This window comes from Phoca vitulina, unplaced genomic scaffold (genome assembly GCF_004348235.1).
Source record: "Phoca vitulina isolate PV1807 unplaced genomic scaffold, GSC_HSeal_1.0 scaffold41, whole genome shotgun sequence".
Lineage (NCBI taxonomy): Eukaryota > Metazoa > Chordata > Mammalia > Carnivora > Phocidae > Phoca > Phoca vitulina.
Window position 1 is genome coordinate 15,503,992 of NW_022589744.1, and position 23,530 is coordinate 15,527,521.

General features: G+C 62.4%; 1 protein-coding gene across 1 annotated transcript in view; it reads left to right on the top strand.

Annotated features, from left to right (window-relative positions):
• The window catches only part of BAIAP2 (BAR/IMD domain containing adaptor protein 2), a 61,034-nt gene that overhangs the window by 5,856 nt on the left and 31,648 nt on the right, over window positions 1-23,530 (top strand). Inside the window, exons 2-3 of the mRNA XM_032429381.1 lie at window positions 10,181-10,256; window positions 12,806-12,892. Coding sequence (XP_032285272.1) covers window positions 10,181-10,256; window positions 12,806-12,892 — 163 coding nt within the window. The remainder of the gene's footprint in view (window positions 1-10,180; window positions 10,257-12,805; window positions 12,893-23,530) is intronic.

A 23,530-nucleotide genomic window follows, 5' to 3' on the forward strand; every position in this document is an offset into this window, starting at 1 on the left:
CCTGCCTTCAGCTCCTCCTACAGACTCATACTGCGGGAGCCTCCATCTGTCCCAGAAACCTGTCTGGCTCTCGGGCTCCTGTGGGCTGGCGGGGAGGAGGCTCGCCTGGCCTTTCCCTGCCCTGGCTCTGTGGCCCAACGGTCTCAGTCCTTCTTCAGGTGCATGATGGCCAGGATGCTCCCAGGTCCCTGCAGGTGCCCCTTCCCGCTCCAGTGCCCATCTGGAGGCTGGCAGAACCAGTCTTGACGTCTCTGCTAGGAGATGAGCTTCCTGAGGGCGCCACCGCCCACCCTGGGGGAGAGCACATAAGGTGTCTGGACGCGCATCCCTGGACCCCACACCCTGAACAGAGAGATGCTGGGGCCAGTATGGGCCACCAGGACGAAACAAGGCCACTGTTCAGAGGGAGTGCTTTCATGTTTGAGATTTTAATTTCCTACTTACGGGGGCTCCTGGGTGGCTCAGTCAGTTAAGCGTTTGATTCTCGGTTTCAGCTCAGGTCATGATCCCAGGGTTCTGGGATCGAGCCCCACATTGGGCTCCAGGCTTGGCATGGAGTCTGCTTGATATTCTCTCTCTGTTTCTTTCTGTCCCTCACACTCGTGCTCTCTCTCTCTTTCTAAAATAAATAAAATCTTAAAAAAATTTTCCTACTTACGGGGACAGTTTTTTAGAATTATTTCAACAATTTTTAGAAAGGCCTGTATTAAACGTGTGAAATAGGTAGGGATTTGCTAAAATCTCTTCACATTCAGAATCTGGCTCTTCTGAGCTTCGTTTCAGCTCACAGACCTCAGTGTCCCAGTGTCCCCAGCACCGTTGCCTGGGCCATCGGGTATCAGTGGCCAGTTTTCCTGAGTGAGTCTCTGGAATGTTCTTCCAAGCCGTGACACCCATCCTGCTGTTTTTGTTGCCCGCCCTTTCTTGTTTCTCCATCGAAGAAGGTTTTCAGACACCAGCCAGGATCCCTGTTCCTTCTGAGTTGCTCATGGTTTGTGGACGTGATGCCCAGGTTTGCCCCTGCCCAGGCACGCCAGGGACAGTCCCAGGCAGGTGTGAGCCAGGTGATGACACCGGTAGCAGACCACGAAGTGCACCGGGATGTCCTAGGTGTCTGCCGTGGGAAAGAAGTTGACGTCTTGCTGTGGGAGTTGGGGGCGAGGATGGGGTGGGGGGTGTAGGAGGGGTGCCCCCATTCTGGAGCCAGAACACTGTCCATCAGGGCGTGTGCACCACCCGGAGACCACGCACAGTCACAGCTGACCTGCCGAGACAGAGTGGCTTTGCCGCTTTGGGCGGGGCTCTTAAAAGAAGGGGTTGTGGGGCTCCTGGTTGGCTCGGGTCATGATCTCAGGGTCCTGGGATCGAGCCCCATGTCAGGCTCCCTGCTCGGTGGGGAGCCTGCTTCTCCCTCTGCCACTTGCTCACCCCCACTCATGCGCTCTCTATCTCTCTCTCTCTCAAATAAATAAAGAAAGAAAATCTGAAAGGGTCGTGGCAGAGGCAGAAGGGCTACTGCCCGAGAGGAAATAGACCTAGGGCCCTCTGCTGCCCCCTGAGCCCGCTGTGGGGCTGGTCCAGCCCTGCCCTGGGAGACACTGGCCAAAGAGGCCTATTGTCTGTCCCCCCTTCATTCCCTCCTGCCTGCCCACAGAAGCCATGTCCTTTCTAGTCCAGGGACCAATGGCGCTCAGGCCATGGCTGTCTTGCCCTTGGGAATCCAGGGCCTTGTTGGCCCCAGGCTGGGGTGGCTTGGAGGCACCTCTCGGCCAGGGGCTGTGGTCAAGCCAGCGGCAGGAGTCCTGGGGAGGGGGCTGCGAAGTCGGGTGTGTCACCCTCTCTCTGGCTCTGCCTCGGGGGCAGGGGGTAGGCGGAGCTTCGGCCGTGGGCCACCTGGGCTTTCCAGCCTGCTAGTGATCGTGAGTAACCTCGATGGCCACGGGCCAGGCACCGGTGCTGAGAGCGCATGACCTCCTTTATCCCTCAGCCTGCTTCTCGAGGGGGGCCCTGGCTGGCCCTGGCTGTCGGGGGAGCCACGGTGAGGCCAAGCAGCGTGTTCCAAGGCCGTCAGCTGGCCTGGGGCTGAGCCAGGGCTGAACCAGGTCTGCTGAAGCCTGGGGCCGTCTGTCTTTCCACTCGGAGGTCCCGCAGACTCGAGGCAAAGTTTTTCAGCTTCTGTGCCACCATTTTCTCATTAAGAGTAAATGGGCCCGTAGAAGACTTCCTGGCACGTGGAACGTGTTGGTGCGTGGTGGTTGTCATCCTGAGCTTTCAGAGCGCAGAGTTCTTCAGGGGGTGGGAGGTCGGCCGCAGGGCAGGAAGGCCCAGGCGGAGGCCTCCGTGCTTCTGACTTCCTGGGTGCCCACTGGCCTGTGGTCCTGTCAGTGTGACAGCCTTCGGGCCACCCCCCTACAGAACGTGACGGCAGCGGGAGGCGGGCGGTTCCAGAGCCTTCCGAGACTGCCTGCCTGCTTGCTCATAGGTAGTTTCTCATCCAGCGGGGAGCCCAGCCCTGTGAAACTCAGGTCAGAGCCTTCGCAGGGACAAGGACTGGTCAGTGGAACGTTCTAACCGGGCAAGCAGGAACCAGACCTAGTTTTGTTGTTAGTGTTGGGCCTTCACGCGGCGACTGGGGGTTGGCCCAGTGTCTCCGGGGGCTCCAGCACCATGACACAGCGCCGTAGGTGGTAGCTTCCACAAGACACCGATTTCTGATGGCGGTGGGGGCTGGGAGTCCGAGAGCCAGGTGTGGGCAGGGCCGCTTCTCCCGAGGCCTCTCTCCTGGGCTGGCAGACAGCCGCCTTCTGCCCGAGTCCCCACACGGTGGTTCCTCTGTGTGCGTCTGTGTCCTGATCCTTCTTAGAAGGACACTAGTGAGGCTGGATCAGGGCCCACCCTGATGACCTCGTTCAACCTAATTATTCTGTCAAGACTGTCTTTCCAAGTACAGCCACGTTCTGAGGTGCTGGGGGCTGGGGCTTCAGCACATTAATTTTTAGGGGACTGATTCAGCCTTTAGCACCAGGGGCGGCATTGCCCCCCTCCCCCGAGGAGCAGTGGGCTGGTATGGTCGCAGGGCATCCTGGGGGCTCTGTCTCTGAATCGGAGTGACAGGTTTCCAGGCTGGTCACGTTTGGGGCTGTGGTGGCTTCTCTCCAGCCTTAATCAAACGGCCGTCCTTAGGCCGTGGCGACACGAAGATGTCCACAGGAGCACGCTGTGATTTTGTCCTAAACGCAAGCACGGGCCTCAGCTCAGTGCTGAGCACAGGCAGAAAGCAACCTGAGTACACAGGTCCCCTGGCGTGGGGCCCAGCGGTCAGGGGCAAGTGTGCTGGCGGGTGCCGCACGGAGTCGCCCAGACAGGAGAGGGGTGGCCAGGCTGTCAGGGCCGTGTTTGGACCCTGCTGCAGGGCGTGTCTGGTTCCTGGGGCGGGGGGTAACCAAGCCTGAGGAAATGGTGGTGCTCCAAGACCCCTGAAAGGAGGGGGGGAGCTGGTGGCCTGGCTGCTCAGGCTGCGGGGAACCAGGACTGCAGAGAGGCCAGAATTTTGTCCCTTGTCCCTGTGCTACTCTGCCAGTGGCTCAGGCCATCCCTGCTCCTGGGGCCTCAGGGCCCCCGAGCCCCCCAGGTGCCGTGCCAAAGACATGAATGGTCACTTGATTGTAAGTTGGTGGCTTGTCGGAAAGCTGATGGAGGCAGGAACCCCCACGTCACTGCAGGGCGGCTTCCCGGCCTCCCTCACCCGGGGTGGGGGGGCAGGAACTCCAGCCCTCTGTGTTCTGGAACAGTCCAGTGCCCTGTTTCCTTGCACCAGCTCCCCTTGCTTTTTCATGCTCCCTCCTTGGGAGGCTGCAGCCAGGTTGGCCTCCCTGTGCCCCTGTGTGGTCCTTGTCTCTGTTGGCGGCTTGGGCCTGAGGCCATGAGTGCCCGTGGCAGGGAGTTGTGGCCTGAGGGGGGCTTGTGGGCTGTGGGGGCTCATGGCCCCTGGGGGAGTCCTGTGGAGAGTGTGGGGAGGGGGGCCTGATGCTCCTAAAGGGTAACTGGTGTGAGTTGAGTGCTGCTTGGTTTGTCCCTGCTCCCTGGGGGATGTTTTCTGTGTCCTCTGCTGGCCTTCACTCTCCCAACATCACCCCAGTGGCTGTTTTGTTCTGGAAGCTTCATTGCCTCCAGTCATTTTCTGAGCAAGTATGAACACAGTCTTACCTTTCCTCTGGCTCTAACCCAGCGAGATCCAGCTCAAGATCCACCTCCTCCAGGAAGCCCCCCTCCCCAAGCACTCACTAAACGCCCCAAGTTGGCGTTATTCCTTCAAAAAGGACCCCCAGGATAGATGTTCCAATTTTTAAAGGGGGACAGAGCCTTCCACCTGCCCCCACCCCCAGGTGGGAGTCGTGCAGAGCTACCCCAAGAAGCCAGGCTTTCCTGGCTTGGCCTGGTGGTCCTTCCCCCTGCCCATCCCCAGGCCCCCTTGCCCTCCACCCAAGGCCCCAGTGAGTCAATGCCCTTCGTGGGGGCTGCGGCAGGCAGGCCTCCCCTTGGAGGATGGCTGCCACCTTCCCAGGCAGCTCCTGGACAGCAGGCCGCCACAGTAGACTTGGGCTGCGGGCCCCAAAGCTGGTGCCTGTTCGTCCTTCAGTCGTGACAGAGGTGGGAAATGGGGACAGGTGGTCAGGGAGAGCCAGGCCCTGGGCCCCATGGCTGGAGGCCGTGTGTCCTGGGTAAGTAGATGGGGCGGGCACCCTGGCACAGCCCTCCTGTAAGGGTCACGGAGCAAGTGCACGTCACCTCGTTCTGGTGTTGCTGGACAGGGCTCCCGAGGCAGCCCAGGGCAGGCGGAGTTGTGCACATGGCACCTGGTCCAGCCTTGACAGCCATCGGGATCGCGGTGAGGCCTGTGTGCGGCGAGGGGTGAGCTCAGCTGTGCAGCCAGCCTGCGCTTGAAGCCAGAACTGGCTCCGCCCGGAACCAGTGGGCAGGCTCTTAACCTCCCCAGGCCTCTCTCCGTCCGTCTATAGAGTGGGGCAGCAGCGCTCCGGATCCATCGGGTGAGGGTGCAGGGTGATGGGGGTTAAAGGCCAGGTGGGGTCCCAGCTCCGTCTTGTTGTCTAGAGTTGTTCTTCCAGGGGTCGAGTGCACAGAGAGATGTGAAACCTGGCTCGGCCACACAGCACGTTCGTGTGGGTGCACAGGACACAGGCAGATGCGCCCACCCCGTCCGGCCTTCGCTGCGTGGGCGGGGCTGGGGGGGGAAGCACGAGGCATGTCGCTTCCCCTCTGTCAGCAGAGAAACTCTGCTCTTTGTGACCGCCCTGCCAGGAAGGTGCTGGAGGGGGGCCATCACCAGGACCCAGAGCTGAGGCATGAACAGGATTCCTGAGCTAGCAAGCGGCAGGCCTGGACACGGGCCCACGAGCAGGCGGGAGCAAAGTCCCTTGGCAGAGCGCCTTTCTAGAAATGGGTTAGCCACTCTGCTCACTCCACCGAGGTGGAGACGAGGTGTCTCACTGTCCTTTCTCCTCACTGGCCAGGCAGACCTCTGACCACAAAATAACTCAAAATGCCCGTTAGTGTCCAGGCAGGCTGGGAGTGTCCTGGAGCCACCCAGGCAGGAAGGCTCCCGGGGCTCCCAGTGTGGTGGGTCCTGCCGACAGCCACCTGCGCAGGGGCCCTCGTCCTTTCCCTGTTGCTCTTATAGGAATGTATGGCTGGGGTCCCCGGGGACACCTCTGCTGTGGAGGTTCAGTTAGACTCCAGGGGTGGCCGGAGCATCCAGCGTTGGGGTGTCCTGGCAGGAAGGTGACTGCACAGCATGCCTGAGCTTGTGAGTGTGTCTGGCAGAGACCCCTCGTCACTCCAACCTTTCTCAGTGTGTATTTGGGGGGGGCATCCAGGAGCCCTTTGCAGATCCCCCAGCAGCCCACCAGGGGCATTCCATAATAGATGCTGAATGAACCAATGAGCGAGTGAAGTGATTGGGGCCAAATACACTCGAGCCTTGAACAGTGTGGAGGTTATGGGCGCCGACCTCCCTCCCCGTTGAAAATCTGCGTGCAAGTTGTGACTCCACCCAAAATTTAACTACTGATAGATAGAGTGCTGTTGACCAGAAGCCTTACCGATCACGTGACCAGTCGGTTAACATGTTTTGTAAGTCGGGAGTGTTATATGTTACGTTCTCACGATGGAGTTAGCTATAGAAAAGAAAATGTTTAAGAAAATCATTAGAGGGGCGCCTGGGTGGCTCAGTTGGTTAAGCGACTGCCTTCGGCTCAGGTCATGATCCTGGAGTCCCGGGATCGAGTCCCACATCGGGCTCCCTGCTCAGCAGGGAGTCTGCTTCTCCCTCTGACCCTCCCCCCTCTCATGCTCTCTGTATCTCATTCTCTCTCTCAAATAAATAAATAAAATCTTTAAAAAAAAAAAAAAAAAAAGAAAATCATTAGAGGGGCGCCTGGATGGCTCAGTCGGTTAAGCGTCTGATTCCCGGTTTCGGCTCGGGTCACGATCTCAGGGTCGTGGGATCGAGCTCCGTGTCAGGTCTCTCTGCCCCTCCCCTGCTCACACAATGCACGTGCGCACGCATTCTCTCTCTAGAATAAGTAAATAAAATTTTGAGAAGAAGAAATCATTAGAAAGAGAACACGTTCATGGTGCTGTCCTGTGTCCAGCGAACCCTCCGTGTAAGCGGGCGCATGCAGCCCGGTGCTGCTCAAGGGTCCGCAGGAAGGTTCTGAGCCCACGAGGGCTGCCAAAGGAATAAAAGGCACGAGCTCCGCCTGGAGCCGCAGAGCTGGAGCCCATCTGGGGGTCTCATCTGCAGGCACAGGGGTCAGAGCCGGTCATCGCTCACGTTGTGGGATCGTGTCCTGGCTCGGGAACGTGGCCCTGGAGTGTGGGGTAGTGGGGCGCCTCTGTGCACCCTGAGGCTCTCCGGGGCCCCCACGTCTCGGGACCGGTGTGAGCCGGAGGACAGGAGGCAGGCTGCCCCCGGCCTTGCTCCTGTTTTCGTTCCCGGGGTGGGGTAACCACGAGGAAAAGCAACTCCCTGCCCCTCCCCGAGTAAACAGACCCCTGCTGGAGTATTCGGGTGTTGGGGTCTCAGCTCCCTCCATGCAGAGCCCCTGAAAAGACAGCAAAATCCCCGCACTTCTGGGACCTGGTTCAGGGAGGAGCCCTCCTCCTCCGTGTGATGCTCCAGCCTCCCTGGGCTCCGGGGCCCCTCCTAGGGCCTGGTTAGCGGAGCCGGTGGTGGGGCGGGTGTAGACGGGGCTCCCCAGCGCGGGCTGTGCGGGGAGGGCAGACAAGCCCCGTGCCAGGCCTCGGACTGCCGGGGTTCTAGGACGCCCAGTGACTGGGAGGCCGGTGGGTGACTGTCCGCCGTGTGTCCGCCTCAGGCTTCCGTAGGAGGCCTGCTTTTCAGGCCGGGGAGCGGGTGTCTGCACAGAGCCGCAAGGCAGAGGGCAGTTCTGCCTCTGGCCCCGCGTCCGGGGGAGACAGCAGCTGCTGTGTGGCCAGGCCTGGCGTCCTGGCCACCTGCCCTGCCCAGGTGCCTGAGTGGCACCCCAGCGCCCGTCCGCCCTGCCCACTCACTCCCGCATTCCTTGTGCTGAGGGAGCGAAACCCGGCGGCTGTCCCCGCCGGCCGTTGGGAGGGTGTGGGCGGCCTGCCCCGGTGATCCCCTCGCTTGGCCTGGGCGGCTCCTGGCCTGTTTCCTGCTGTCAGGATGTTAATGGGGCTTGAAGGATGAGCCTGGGCAGAGCGTGCTCTTCTGGCCAGGAGGCTGGGGTGCCGCCCGGGAGCCAGGGGGGCCGCGGGCCTGGGCAGGCGGGTGTGTTTTGAGCTAGGGCAGTGTCCCACACCTGGGCCCAGCCCCCCAGCGAGGAACAGGCTTTATGCTGAAACTCTGTGCACACACACGTGAGCACGTGGTCTCCCCACCTGCAGGCACCGGGGACACGGGGCTCAGGCCCCGTCCCACCCTGACTCCGTCACAGAACACACACAGGGGCGCCTGGGGGGCTCCGTCGGTGAAGCGACTGCCTTCGGCTCAGGTCATGATCTCGGGGTCCTGGGATCGAGCCCTGCGTCGGGCTCCCTGCTCGGGGGAGCCTGCTTCTCCCTCTCCCACTGCATCTCCGCCCCCACCCCGGTTATGCTCTCTGTTTCTGTATTTTTCTCTCTCATGAATAAATAAAAATCTTTATGAAAGAAGACGTGAACCCTCAGTGCCCCTGAGGTCTGCAGGCAGCTTGAGCCCCCACAGGCCCTGTGTTCACCCCTGGCTGGTGACGCCCCAAACCTGGCTTCCTACTCAGAATCCTCCCTGTCTGCCTGACCCTGCTGCCTGTTGGGGCATCCCGATTCCAGTTTCCAGGCCCTCCCCGGCTCTGGTGTGTCCAGATTCCTGGGTCCCCAGACCAGCCGCCTGCCTCCCCCTCAGCCCCGCGTGCCCCATCTGTCCCCACATCACGGCACCATGTGTACGGGGCACGCAGGCCCAGCCCCTTCTCCCAAGGGCCCCACTTCTTAGATCCCAGAGCAGCTCCAACAGGGGGCCCCGCATCTGTTGGCGCCCTCGGTGAGAGTCTAACCGAGCAGCCTGAGGGGTCCCTTTGGAATGTCGTTGGACCACATGGCTCTGCTTAGACCCTCCCTCGGCTTCCCATCAGGCCTCGGAGAGCAGGGCCTTCCCCACACAGTCTGTGAGGTGGTGAGGCTGTGGGGCCGTGGGCTGGCCTGTTCCCTCCTCCTCACCGACCTTTCAGCCTGCATGCTGCCGGCTGTCCCTGGTACACCCAGGGGCTGGGCCCTGGGCCTCTGCCCTGCTGCGGCTGCCCGTGGCCCCACTCCCCTGCTTTCCCGTCTGCGTGAGCCCGAGTCCCACTGTTGTGCTCTCTGCCCGCACGGGGTGCTTACTGCCCGCTGTGTGGTGTGGGCATGCTTTCACTCTTGGGCTGTCAGCCCCACAGGGGTGGGACTGTGGCAGGGTCACTGCTGTGTCCCCTGCATCCCTCAGTGCCGGCCCCGCATGGAGCAGAACTACCTTTGCTGCGTCCAGACAGGAAGGCACACCTGCCCTGTTTCCTTTCCTTGTTCCCCACGTGGTGTGGAGCCTGGTGGGCACCCCTTCGACGAGCCTGGGACCCAGCCCTGTATGTCAGTAGGTGGGAGCTCCGATGCAGGGCCTCATCCCTTGTAAGCACGGGTCTCTGTCCCTTTGTGCTAACACCCCAGGGTGGGCGGATGGCAGCACGCGGAGCCCTCCCCACTGGCCGAGGGCAAGGACAGGGGACAGGAAGGGTGTTACTGGGGCTAGAGCTGGGCACAGATCGGGGCTCGGGGGTGAGGATGCCCAGCCTCGGTTCACAGAGGAGCATCTGGGGCTCCGTGGTCTGGGGCAGGGTCAGGCAGTTTCCCCTCTGGCCGCCTGTTCTCTCTTATCCTCAGGAAAGATCAGACAGACGCCCGTTGTAAATGTGGACCTGCACACATAGGATGTGGCCGAGACAGGTTTTCTTTGAAAGTTCCCGCAGCGTCCTTGATGGCCGGGCTGGTTGTCGGCCGGCCGCGCTTGCTGCCCGGTGGAACTCGCGTTCTGCTGGTGTTCGTGTGCCTGTTTTTACGCTTTGTAATTAAAACCTTTATTTGGCCTTGGCGGTGAAAATCTAATTTCTTCCGACGCACAACTGCAGTCCATTGGGCAAACAGACCCGGCCTGCTGGATTATTCATAGCGTGGTGTTTGCAGATCAGGCTGTGGGTCCTGCTAATCAGAGATGATGTTTGGTAATTGATGTGTTGAGTGAAGACTTCCATGGGAGGGGGCCCTGGGCGGCGCCGTGCGGCTGTGTGTGGCCGGCAGGAGGGTTTTCCTCAGCTGACTCAGCCCCCCAGACGGCACTTCTGAGCGCCGATTATACGGCAAGCGCGTGGCACACTCTGTATTCTTGTTGGATCCGCAAAGCCCCAACGCGCTGCTCCGTCCTTGTCGCCATCGCATGGAGGCGAAAACTGAGGCTCGGGGGGTCTGCCCGAGGGTGGGGCTGGGGTCTGGACTCCAGAAGCCTGACTGCGGCTTCGTGGTCTCCACCTGTGGATTTTCTCCTCCTGTTGGAACACTCCCAGGGTCCCCAGGCCACCTGGGTCACTCATGCCCTTTCTCTTCTTGCTTTTCTCAGACCATCATGGAGCAGTTCAACCCCAGCCTCCGGAACTTCATTGCCATGGGGAAGAACTATGAGAAAGCTCTGGCAGGTAAGGCCGCGGGGTGGGAGCAACGCCCTCGCAGCAGGCGGCCAGCTCGCGGAGCCAGATTAGAATGGAAGGAGGGAGGGTGTGGGGCCGCACCTCAGAGGCCTGGGAGTCCTGGAATCTGCACCCACTGTTGTCCGCGGCCTTGTCCTAGGGTCTGGGCTCAGTGTCTGCCCACAGCACCTAAATACGGTGGGCATGGATGTCTGTCCTCAGAACCTCGTCTTGAAGCTGCAGGATGGGGCTTGGGGCTGGGGCCTGCACCTCACGGAGAGCCGGGACTCAGGGCGCTGGGGGCACGGGCTCGTTCAGGGAGGGGACATGGGTACCAGCACAGGCTGTGGCCGTGTCCGGGCCCTTCCTTCCCAGCGGGGGCGGCTGAGTCACGCTGTGGTCAGGGACGCCCGGTTCTCGGGGACCCATGCTGGTCTCCCACCCTTGCCTGTGTCCCTCCAGGGTAGGTGTCAGGCTGTCGCTCGAGCTGCGGCGCCCTTGTGAGCAGAGCCCGTCCCCCCAGCAGGGAGGCTGTGTCTGTAGAGCGTACGCCAGCCTCTGACAGCTGCCCTGGCGTGTCCACGGCCCCATGGGGACTGCGCTGGGTGGGCTTCAGGTTGGAGGCAGCAAGGAGAGGGCGGCGCTGGGCAGTCTCCGTGGTCGCCTGGGGACAGAGCACCCGGCGGAACCGGCCTGTTCCTGGACAGCGGCCTTGCTGGTCTGCGGCTGGAGGTGTCTGGCCACAGTCCACCCACCTGCCATGTCTCGGGGGCAGGGAGGACGTCCGGTCATATGCCAGTCTACCACGTAGCTCTGCACCGCGGCCCTGGCCCTTCCCCCAGGGGGTGCCGCTGCACCCTGACCCTTTTGAGGGAGAGTGGTCTTGATGTCACGCACAGATCCAGCCAAGAGTGTGGGCAGGGCTCCTCTGTTCCTCTGTGTTGGGGTCGATGGCACTGACCAGCAGCCCCTGGCCGTCTCCCTGTTTCCACGTGGGCGTGGAGGGGAGGGGCCTTGCACTGCCTTCTGGTTTGGGGGCGCATACCGCGTTCTGCACCCGCAGGCTCTCCCGAGCTGCCCTCCCTCCACCCTGCCCCTGCCCCGCAGCCCTGCACACAGGGACGCTGCCCCGGGAGCCCGCCGGTCCCCCGCAAGAGAGGAGGCACAGCTGCTCCTCAGCAGGTTCTGTCCCTTCCTCAAGCTGAAACCCTGCCTGTAGGGTCTTAAAGATAACGGCAGGTCCCAGGCCATGGTGATGACCTCTGTGCCTGCCAGGAGCTGAGAGCCAGCTCGGCCTCCGGGCGAACGTCCCCTGTCAGGTCTGCTGCCCCGAAACACTCTGCGAGCAGGACGGGCACCCAGTCTGCAGGCTGGTGGAGAGAAGAGGCAAGAGGACGGGGCCTGGGCCTCGGGTCCTCCAAGCAAAGCCCCTCGCCGTGCTCGTGGGGCAGGACCGGGCTCTCATCTCTCCCTGGCTGGGCCTGACTTCTGCGCACCACGCACATGGGGCTTTGCACGTGGTCCCTCTCTGGAGCCGCCGTCCGTAGGACTCTTCTCACCCTCACCTGGCTTCCTCATGGGGGGACATCACCTCACCCCCAGGCAGTCCTGGTCTCCCCTTTGATGTGAGGCCAGGTTTCCTTCCAGGCCTTTCTACACCCACTGCAGATCCCCGTGAGGCTCTCGGGGGGCTGTGTGTGGAGAATCAGGGCTCTTCTGCTGCCCGTTTTCCCGGACTGGCCTGTGGCACTGAGCCCAGCCGCCACGTTAGCACATCCCCTCAGCTGCATTCGGCCTCCCCCTTGTGCCAGGCTTGGCTTTGATCAGCTTTAAGGAGCCCACCCCTCCTGGCAGCCAACGCAGTCCAGCCAGTGGGGGCGCCGAGGGCGCGCTCCTGGGCATGCGCTTCATTGGAAGCCACCTAAATAAAATGTGATGATGTGCCCAGTTAGACGCCCCGGCCTGGGTTCTGGAGGGAGCGGATCAGATGTTGCTGTCCCGTGGCTGGCCCTGTCCTCCCCCCAAGACTGTAGGGTGGGCGGGCCCCCGCGCAGACGAGGTGTTTGCGAGCTCGCCCAGGGTCAGTGGGCACAGGGCTCTTCCCTGGGGTGCCAGGTGCACATCGAGTGCGGCCGCAGTTGCCATGGGGCAGGCCCTTGATGTGGCCTCAGCTTGGAGAGGTGAGGGGCACTGTCTGTCTGCAGCTGGCTGGGGGTCTCTGTGCGCACGGCTTCGTGCCGCCTCCTGTCTGGTGGGGTCTTGTCTCATGTACTTGGTGGGCCCTGCCACCCCTCACCAGATCCGGGCGCTGGCGACGGCACCCAGCAGTTTGCCTCGAGTAGCCCTGGGCCTGACCGGGCACCACGTTCTTGGAAGGAAAAGCAGCTCTCACAATTGCAGTGAGAGAAGGACATCAGCCAGAAACGGGGAGCACTCAGCCCAGGCGGAAGGGCCGCGGAGCACCGTGGGGGGCTGTGTGCACCGCGAGCACTGTGTGGGTGCCGAGGGTCTCGTCCGTCCGTAGGACGGGCAGTAACCGCCCCTCTCTCCTCTCCCAGGTGTGACCTACGCTGCCAAAGGCTATTTTGACGCTCTTGTGAAGATGGGTGAGCTAGCCAGCGAGAGCCAGGGCTCCAAAGAACTCGGTAAGACCCCGACGCAGCGGAGACCCCAGATGGCCGCCAGGCCCTCACATATGCCCGGGCGGGGCTGGGGTCCCAGCCTGGGTCTGGTCCTACTTCCACTGGGGATCAGGTTCTCATCAAACAAGAAGCTTTTCTGAGAGACCGTGACCCTCAGAGCTGGCGAGGGCACCTGGCTGCACGTGAGTGCTGCTCAGAGCGCACGCTGGTGGGTCGGCCCCCCGAGAAGTGCAGCGTGGGGTGAGGACACGGGCGGATCCGCTGGCTGGTGTGGGGCGCCGTGTGGAAGCAGGGCTGAGGTGATGGGGAGCATTCCTGGTATTACAGGGAGACGGGACGCCGACTCCTCGCGCAGGGTGACCCGGTTTTGTGAAAGGACACGCTGGCGTGCGTGCGTGTCACACGATCAACTGAGGGAAAGGCCCAGAAGCGTAGCAGGTGGAGCTCTTGGGATGGGTCATTCTCGCTCTGCTTTCACTGTTTTGCAGATTTTGTACCATGAGTCCACGTCGCTCCTGAGCCAGGCACACAGAGGGAAGTGGGAAGGTCTCCCTCGTGTGCCCGAGGCCCTGGGCGTGCCGGTGACAGATGCAGCTGTGGAGACTTCGGGGGCTGGGGGCAACAGGCTGGGCGGAACGTGGACCAGGGCCAGACCCTGCACACAGGCTGGGCTCTGCTTGCATGGGTGACGGGCGGGCTTTCGTCCAGCGTCCCAAAGGCTGTGCTGCTCCCTAGCTCTGGATGGAAGCCGTCTGGCCTCCATGGTCACCAAGCTGACCTGCCCCTGGCAGAGGCGGGAGGACGCGGAGGGACTGAGGGGTGCTGAGGGGGTGAGGGGTGCAGGCGCAGCCTCTCCGGAGATGTGCGGGACACTCAGGCTTCGGAGGCCTGCACTCCTCTGTGACAAGGGGTGCCTATGGACCAGCCGGCCCGGGGCTCAGAGGCCACACGTGGGCCTGCCCGGTACTGCTGGGCCTCCTGGCTACAGCTCTTGAGGGCACGGTCTGGGTCCCAACCCCCTCGGAGGGGAGTCGGTGCTGTGCATGACCCGCGTGAGTTTGCACACAGGCTCCTATCTGCGAAAGGGGCATTTTGCTGTGGTGGTCAGTCATGTGGCTGCCGTAGGGACCAGGCCCGGTGGTCACACTCACAGAACGGCAAGGGTCTGCCCATGGGAAAATGCGCGTCTGTGTGGCCCCAGGATGAAGGTGGGCGTGTGCGAAACTGCGGTGAGGTCCCAGGGCTTCCTGGTGGCGGAGTCCAGGGTGCTGCCCCACCGCAGGCCTGGCGAGTGGCTGGGTGGCCTTGTGTCGCGGAGCCGGGCAGTGAGACAGGGAGCACGCCGGGGGAGGGACGGCCCCTCATGGCTCCGGGGGCTCGGCCCGGCTCCGGCTGGAATCAGGGAGCTTCCAGTTTGCTTCTGTGGGTTTTTGGACTCTGTCCCGAGGCTTACGTGGAGCGTGGAGTCCGGCACCTGGTGGAAATCTCCTTTGTGTCCACAGAGGTGGCAGCGAGGTGCCAGGCCAGCTGAGACCTGTGTCCTCTCACCACACGCTCTGGCCACAAACGTGGGGCTCCCTTGGTCAGCCAGTTCTCCTGTTCTCTGAGCACCCACAGGTCGGGCCTGCTCTGACACCATCCACCTGGAACAGCGTGTCCCTAGCGAGCCACACTTCTGTTGGACTTGGCTACAAGTCAGGGGTTCCCGTGAGCCCTTCTCAGGTTGGATGATTTGCGAGAACAGCTCGCACCTCTCAGGGGAACGCTTACTTACGTTGACCAGTTTGTTCGGAAAGGTACAACGAATTGGGGTTGAACAGCTAGACAGAAACATAGGGTGGGATCTGGGAGGGTCCCGAGCTCAGGTACTTCTGTCCCCGCAGAGCTGGGGCATCCCCACCTGGAAGCTCTCTGAACCCCGTGGTTTAGGCATTTTTGTGGAGGCTTCATCCCGTGGGCACGGTCAGTGCCTCAGTCTCCAGCCCCTCTTGTCCCTGGAGGATGGGGTGTGGCTGAAAGTCCAGCTTCTGGTCGTCGGGGGTCTTCCTGGAGACCAGCGCCATCTGGGAGCCCACCCAGCGTTGCCACATTAGGATGAAAGACGCTCCTATCACTCGGGGGCTCCCGAGGGATTTAGGGGCTGTGTGTCAGGAGCCAGGAGCACAACCCGTGGGGATTTGTTCTGGTGTCAGCCCTGCTCCTGCAGGCAGATCTCTTCTTCTGGTAATGGCTTTAGTGAGACGTGATCCACATGCCGGAAACTCGCCCGTTGCAAGTGGACAGTCCGCTGGTTTCTAGCACATTCACAGGCCTGCACAGCCGGGACCAGCGTCTGGTTCCGAAGCTTGACCGTCACCCACTCCAGCCGGGGGACCTGGAGCCCAGGGGCCCTTCCTCCAGCCCCCAGTGGCCACTCATCCGCTGTCCCCTCTGTGCATTTAGTGGCTCCGGACATCGGGCGGTGACCTGTCGTGACCTTGGAGTCTGGCTTCTTTCTGCCCAGGAAGTTAGCGTGTGTTTGCTGGCCTTGGGGTTTTGTGGAATCGTGTGGCGTGTACCGTTCGCTGTTTTTGGCCTGGCTGCTTTTATCTGCAAAATTATCGTGAGAGTCAGCCGCGTCTCTGAGCGTGCCAGTGGTCCCTCACGCCTCGGCGCCAAGGGCTTCCCGCTGGGTGGGGGCGCCGGCTTGTTCTGCCTTCTGCTGAGCGACGTCTGGGCTGTTTCCAGTTTGGGCATTTCCAGATTTGCATCTTGCTTGTGAACCAGCGGCACGCTGAGCATCTCTTCGTGTGCCCGTTTCCCTTCTTTGGCTGGGTGTGTGTTCACATCCTTCTCTTCTCTCGGTGGGGTTTTTGTCCCGTGATGGAGTTGTAGGAATTCTCCGTGTTCCAGGTAGGAGTGCTCCGTCAGTTGTGCATCTCCCAGACAGTTTCTCCCAGTCTTGTTGGCCTTTCATTTCTGGACCGGTGTTTCTAGAGGAACAAACGTGTTTGATTTTAGTGAAGTCCAGTTGATTGATTTTTTTTCTTCACGGGTTTTTATCACTATTGTGATTCTAGCTATGATTTTTATCTTTGGTTTTGTCTTCATTTGCTTCGTTCTCGGTGTGCTCCTGCTGATTCATCCGCAGACCCTTGGACACGGTCCTGGTTAGTCCAGCTGTTTCTTCCCCTTGGGAGCGTGCCCCCCCAGCCCCATCTTACCACTCGCTCGGACCCCTCCCGCCCGCACCCCCCTGGGCACCAGGCGTCCCTTTCCCAGTCCCAGGACTGTGTGCTCTGGGTCCTGTTTCTCCCTCAGTTGGGGGATGCTCGGTGCGTACGTGGGGAAGTACCTGAGCCCTCGTCTGTCTGCATCTGTGTCTCTACTTGGTGAAAGGCTAGGCTGACTTAGAACTGCAGGTGGGATGCGGTCTTGCCTCCGGGTCCTGTGACTCCCAGCATTGCTCTGTTGCTTTCTTCGATGCAGACTATTAGTTTAGGGTGAGTGTTTTGTGTTTCTTTTCCTGGATGCGTTTGAGGTCTTCGTTCTTGGGGTGTTGCAGACCTCCCGACCCCGTGCCTGTGTGTGTGTTGTGGGGAGGGTGCAGGCGGGGCTGGAGATCACAGCATCCCCGAGGGATGGATAAGGTGTGCGGCCTCCGGGGCCACGGGTGGGGTGACCAGGGGCTGGCGTTGAGCTGCAACCCGGGAGCAGAGGACAGGAGCAGGGGACGCACACACAAGTGCAAGGGGGCACAGATGAGGCTGCTGGGGGCTTGGAAGAGGAGGGGCTCTGGGAGGATGGATTTTTACCTTAGGACGATGCCCCCGTACGGTCCCCGCAGCGAGTGCACATGTTGGATGCTGTAGAACGTTCCACAAACACCGTGAACACCGTGTTTCTCTATTCTCTCTTCGGCAGTTGGGTTATTCTGAGTGGGTTTTGCCGCTCTGAACGAATACATCCACAGGACCGTGATGCCGAGCCCTGCCCCACGGTGACTTCCACGGCTGCCCTGCTAGGCCACCTCAGACGTGGCACCAGGGCTGCCGGGCAGGCAGCCCCGGGCGCTCCCTGCTGTCGTCCTGTCGTCCTGTCATCCTCCGGGACGGGAGTGAGTGCGTGGGCTTGCGCCCGGCTTGGGCGGGTTCTGTGAGTCTTGGCTCCGCTCTGAGTGACGCTCGGCACAGCCATGTTCTCTCTTCACGCTCTCATGCCACGTCTGTGTGGGCAGGACCCCCCCAGGCCACCCTGACCCCTGGGCAGACACTGCAGCTACCGGCCAGTTTGGCCAGCCCGGCCCTGGGCTTGGGGAGGCACAAGTCATGCCTCTCAGACCCCAAGAGGCAGTTATTTTCATTTGGTATAACTTGGGGCGTCCGAGGTGCCGACGTGCCAGGGGCAGATGATGCCGCCAGGGGACACAAACCCTGGGCTGTCCCACACGGTGACCTGCTGAGAGAGACGAGGTCTTCCGGGCCCTGCTGAGCCTCTTGCCTCTGCTCCCTGCCTTGAGGCCCAGGTGGAAATTTCACATTTGGGATCCTTTGTTCTTGGCTAAGTATGGACAGGTTGGGGTTCGGTGGCACATTTTGGTCACTGTCCCCATGGAACAACGTCATCGGGGTTTTAGGTGTCGAGGTCACCCACCGAGGAGATGCTTTGTCCTGGTCCCTCAGTTCCTTGGTCCCATCAGTCAGCGGGTAGCCGGGGGCATCTGTATGGGCTCCCCTCCCCTCCCCTTCCTGCAGGCTGGTCAGGACCCCAGCTGAGGAGCCCATGCGGGTTCCCGGATGATCCTGCATCTTGGGCCCTCGCTGACAGGCTGTTCAGTCCGGCCCAGGGCCCCGTGTGTGCATGCATGCTCTGTGTGGAGAGAACACCCTCCCCCGATGACAGGTGCAGGTTCCTTCTTATGTTCCAATCTCGGGAGTTTCCCGTTCTGATCAGTGAGCCGACGAGGCGTGCACCGCGGCCCCCAGGACGACCGGCCGGCGGGTTTCTCCTGTAGTTCAGCTTTCTGTGGTTTGCGGGCTGTGAGGCTCAGCGTGCTAACTACAGTGCGGTCACGTGTTCCTGAGGGGCTAAACCTCGTCCCCACGTGGTGACCTTGGCTGTCCCTTTGTTAAGTGTTGAGTTTGGTTTCCTGCTCCTCTTCCCGTGTACGGTCCCCACGGACTTGCTGTTTCTGATCATTTCCTCCCGGCAGACCTTTCCCCCCAGGACGGGAGGGGAGAGCAGTGAGTCCTGCTGTCTGGGAACCAACCAGCCTCGGGGGGCAAGCGCCTGGGTGGGGGGGGCCTGGTCCAGGCACCGGGAAGGAGCCACCAGGGCTTTTTGACCAGAGGTTGTTTTCAGAAATGTCATCTTGCCGCCCAGCACAGTGGGGCTTCATCGCCCTCTGGCTGCTGACATCCTGCCTGGGTCTCCGGTGTGGCCCCCCGGGGGCTGGAGGTGAGACACCCTGGGCGCTCCCTTTTGCGTCCTGACCCCTCTGGCCGCCCGTTAGGATGACGTGCGCAGACCCTCATCTGACTGCCGTGCGGGACGCCGCACCCCAGCCCGCTCCCCTGCAGAGCCTGGCGCGTGCCTTCCCCGCCCAGAGTGAGGGTCTTGAGCAGCATGCGCCCCTCCGAGGTAAACCCCAAAGCCGTGGGAGGGGAGAGGCTTCAGCCGTGTGGTTTCCCACTTCTGAGCGAGAGCCTGGCCCCCGGCCGGCATTTTGTGCTCCCGGGGCGGGCAGCCCCTGGCTCCGCCTCTCTCCGTGCGCAGGAGGCGGGCAGCGCTCTGCCTTTGGCCCCGCTGGTGTCTGTGCCCGGCTCCAGAGCTCGCAGGGACCCCCGCTCGGCCTCACTAGGACCACCACCCCCCCCCACAGCGAAGACTGTCAGGCCTTCACTTTGATGCCACAGGCCGCTTAGGGAGTGCGGGACGGCCGCGTTCAGAAGTTGCTTGTGGCCTCTAAGCCCCTCCCAGCAGCCACCCACACTTGACCTGTGCAGCTGCCCGAGGCTCTCAGACCTCCACCTTCAGGGCTTTGCTGAGGCTCGCCCCAGGGCCACGCCCCGGTGCCACCTCCCGCCCCGCCACGGGGTACTTACAGAGCCATCCAGCCTCGGATCTGTGCGGACGCGAGCGGCTCTAACGAGGCCCTGCTCTGCTCGGCATCCCCGTGGTTTCTGTGCCTGCTCGGGCTCGGTGGCCGGCGGCTCCAGCGATAGGCCTGCCCACCGGGGTCCAGAGCTCCAGGCCAGTCCCTGGCACGTGGCCCGAGGAAAGGCACCCCGACCGTGTGCCTGTCCCAGGGCCCTGCACGGGGCTTGGGGGACTCGCCCGATGAGAGTGGGTACAGCCCTTCCACCCGCGTCTCTCTCCATCTGAGTCTCTTGGAGGGTGGGCAGGAGGCCCGGTGCTCTGGCCTCTCCCCGATCCGTCCTGACCACGAGTTGTTAGAAATGCCATCAGCCTGATGTGGGAGCACAGCTGTTTCCAGAAGGCTCCCATGGGGGAGCGGGTCAGGTTCTCTTCACCCTAAAGGAGGCTGGTGTTTCCGTGGCTCAGTGGAGGCACATGCCGTCCGAGCACCTGCCTGCGGAGGGCTGAGCCAGGGAGGACTCACCGCGGAGGCCAGGGCTCCTCCAGGCTCTCCACTACTTTAAGGGTTAAGTGATTGGACATTTCAATTCAGGGAGAAGCAGGAAGAACAGAGGAGAGAGCCCTGGTACTGTCACGTCTGCGTCCCCCTGACGGTACCTCGATTCTCCTCTGTCCCACTGTGTGCACCACAGGCACGTGCAGCCTTGGTTGTGTGTGTCCCCCTGTCCGGGTGTGGGGGGGCTGGCTCCTGGGCCCTCCGTGACACTGTCGTGCTGTTTCCCCGGCCTTGGCTCCTGGGGGAGTCAGCCGCTGCTCGGGGCCTCCGTGCAGGTCTGTGGTGCCCCCAGGTACGGCGTACCCAAGCACCCCCCACCCACTGGACGAGGCCTGCGGCCACTGCCCTGGCTCATCTCTGCAGGGCCGCTGTGTGCCTGGAGCCGGGTGGAGCCTGGGGAGGGAGTGGGAGGTGGGGGCCAGAGTCCCAGTGCACCCGGGCTCCTGGACGCATGTGAAGGGACTCGGGCTCTTGGTGCTAGAACCACGCAGGCAGAAGAGGACCACGTCGCCTGTCCTTTGGCCTTCCCTGCCTTTGCAGGGAAGCCTTCTGGAGGGTTCCAGGGTTTTCACCAAGGTGGCACTGTTTAAAGAGAAGTTGTGGTGACAGCGAGCGGGGCAGAGTGTGCGCTGAGCCTCCGTGTCCCCTGCACGTGGCCACGCTCTCGTCCCAGCCCGCCCTGTCCCGTCCACGGCCTGCTCCAGTTGCCTCATCTGTATGAACGGCCATTTTGTTTCTGCTCTCTGTCCTTGAAGTGGCTGCTTGTTTGAGACCCGGGGCATGTGTAGGGCCGCTGTGGACCTGCGCCCGCACCAACGGAGCGGCCTGCTGGGCGCGGCCTCGGAGCGGGATGCTTGCGCTGGGAGGCGGCCTGAAACCGGGCCTGCTTTGGCCCCTGAGTCACTGGATTAAGGAAGGTGTGGCCGGAACACTGCCCTGCCCTTGGCCGGTCTCCACCTGCGGTTCCCGAGTGAAGAACCAGGCCAGGGTTCCCATGCCGCCCGTGGAGAACCCCCTGTGGGATTTGGGTGCCTCGTCTCAGTCCCGCCCACAGAGCTGGCTTTTCTCAAACGTGGCCTCTCCCTTAGAGGCACGGGTGGCCTGACCGTGGTGTGGCTGGAGCGCAGGGGGCCCAGCACAAGGGTGTGCCCTTGGCAGTGTGACCCCAGGGACCTTGCGACTGTGGCTAGAGGGTCCCTGAAGGCAGAGGTGGTTCTGAAAAGCGCTGAGCCTGCCCGCCTGCTCGGGTTCCTGTGATCTCATGAGGCCGAGAGGTGGTCTGGCTGCGTCCCCCCTCCCGTGTCCCTGGATCCCCTTCCAGCACCTGACAGCAGTCAGTCTGATGAGCCACCTGCTGTCGGACCCTGACAGCAGAACCTGCCATGGGAGCGATTTCACATGCCTGAGGGGCCTGACTCAGAGCCCCCGTGTCGCCCAGCTCCTCGGCCCCATCATGCCTACATCCTGCCTTTACCTCCCCTTCCCGGCAAAGGCTCCCCGCACTGGCCCGTGAGGAAGTGGCTGGGACAGAAGCAGTCGCTGGACCGGAGATCAGGACCATGTCCTTCTGGGCTTCCTGGGCCATAGGGACCTGTCAGGACTTGATACAAGACAGCTCTTCGTGGGCTCTGTCCTCCTGCTCAGCTTTGTGTGGACACTAAGGGTCAAAGCCAGCCTGGGAGCAAGCCTTGCAGTCTTGGGCTGCATTCCCTCGGCCCCGCTTGGCAGCCCAGGCCTCGGGGCCAAGCGCAGAAGGGGCTGGGACGGTCTAGGGGGTCTCTTCTCGGGGGCTCCTGGGTTCAGACGACCAGCTCACCTGCCGGGGGCCTCCAGTGTACCAGCCTGGCCCACCCTGATGAGAGTGTTAGGGGCCGGACTGAGCCTTTGCCAGGAGATGTTAGTAAATGTCTTAATGGGATCCCTGTCTTCTCAGTGGTGGCTTTGGTGAGAGCAGGAAAGGTCTTTCAGTGTGTTTTCATGTCCCTTGGTGTCCAAGGGCCTGCTCTGGGGCAGGAATGTCAACAGGGGACAGCAGTCTGTGGCTGGCTCTCATCCTGAGGACAGGCTGGGACCGAGGGGCCTCTTGCCTGGTTACCGGGGTTCCTGCTTGGAAGGGGCAAAGAGGAGCCTTCAGCCATAGTTCTATCTTGAGCCTGTTTCCTGGGGTGACATGGGCTGCTCAGGGTCTGTGAGGACCTGGCCCGGGGCCTCTGCTGGCAGCTTGTTCCTGCTCTGACCCGTCCCGTGTCCTAGCCACAGAAGGCTTGTGGAGACCTCGTAAACCCCACCCTGCAGCGGCATGCCTGGGCCAGCCCTGGAGTCCCGGGGCCCAGCGCTCTCCCACGGCGGCCAGTCTGGCCCCGAGACCTTGTCCTGGGACCCCACCACGTCGCCCCCAAGTCGAGGTGCCCCACGGAGTGTGTCTGAGGAGGAGAGCAGCTCCCTGGTTTTCTCCCTCTGGCAGGAGCTGGTTTCCAGGGGGTGGTGGCCCCGGAGCCTCGGAGGCAGGTCTCCACCCTTCCCGGGGTGCCAGCCCCTGGGGGTGCAGGTCCCTGGAATCCCTGGCATTGGCAGAGGGCGGGCATGTCAGGGGCAGTGTGACACCCTGACCATGGTGTGGCGACCTGGTGTGCAGATGACCAGTTTCCTCCCAGTGGCCTCTGTCGCTGTCTGTGTCTTGCAAGAGTTCGGGCAAGTCGGTGCTTGAGAAGCTGCTCTTAGGAGAGCCGACATCCACTTGGACAGTTAACGAGGGAGCACAGTGAGCAGCTTCGTGGAGAGCTGCTGTCACTCACGGAGGAGGGTCCTCGGTGGGGCCTCGTGAGGAGCTGACAGCGGCCCCTCCCCCCAGCTGGGGGCACGGCCTCTCTGCTCTGCGCCAGGGGCTCTGTGTGGCTGCTGGGGGTGTTGGTGCCCTTCGGGCCTTGGGCCTTGCTCTGTCCACTCCGGATGAGGTCCCGGGGGCCTCCTGTGACCGGTGTCGGGCTTCACTCCCCCAGGTGACCTTGATCCCTGGGGTCTGCTCTGGGGAGAAACATAGGAAGAAACCTTGCGCTGTGTTCACACTGCGTGTGTCCTGGCAAGTCGCGCCAGGCAGAGTGAAAGACGAGGCTGAGCGGCGGCGAGCCCGCTGGAGACGAGCCCTGGTGCGCGCGTGAGGTGGGGAGAGGCTGTCCCCTCTGCCTCCCCGCCGTGGCTGCAGATGCCTCCCTGGGCCCACGCCTGGGGTCCACGGGGAGAAGGTGATGGACTCGGCGCCCCCGCCAAGCCCCGTGCCCACCCGTGCGCCGCCACGGGTTCACGCCTCCTGGTCCTCCCGCCTGGGTGGGGCCCTCTGAGGCAGCACCCTTGTCATCCTGGACGGGGGCCTGGGGCAGTGGGATGCTGAGAGCCCCTCAGACTCGCAGGCGTGGCCGACGCCCACCCAGGACCCGACCTGGAGCAGGGGGGCGTGAGGCTCAACGGGCGGGGGCCGCATGTGCCCAGCGTCACCTCTGCCATGAAGGCCCGGCGCCCGGGCGGTCTCACTGCGGTCTCGCTGCGCCTCAGGAGAGCGCCTCGGTGAGCATCACCGGCTGCTGTCATCGCCATGGCAACGCCACCATCGATTTTTCTCTTGCCTCCCCCCCCTCCAGCTGCCTTCTGTGAGCCGGAGAAGAACCCACTTCTCCCAGGGAGGGGCTGGTGGCCGCGGATCAGGAGGGTGGGGTCCCCTTCTGCTGTCTGAGCTCCATGTTGTATCCTGGGCGTCCTGACGGGGCAGCGCCCCCCAGCCCCTCTGCTGTGTTCCCCGTAAGAGAGCACTGTATTTGTGCGTTGTTCGGGTATATGTTAATTAGGTCCCGGAGGCGCCTTCTGCTCTGGAAGCCACCAGCATAATAGAGCAGTATGGATATTTGCCTCAGAAGGCTCCAGAAGGTGCTGTGCTCCCAGCCAAGCGTGAGCAGCTGACCCCTTGGCTCGGAGCCCCTCCTGACAGGGCAGACACCAGAGACCTGAGCTTTCGG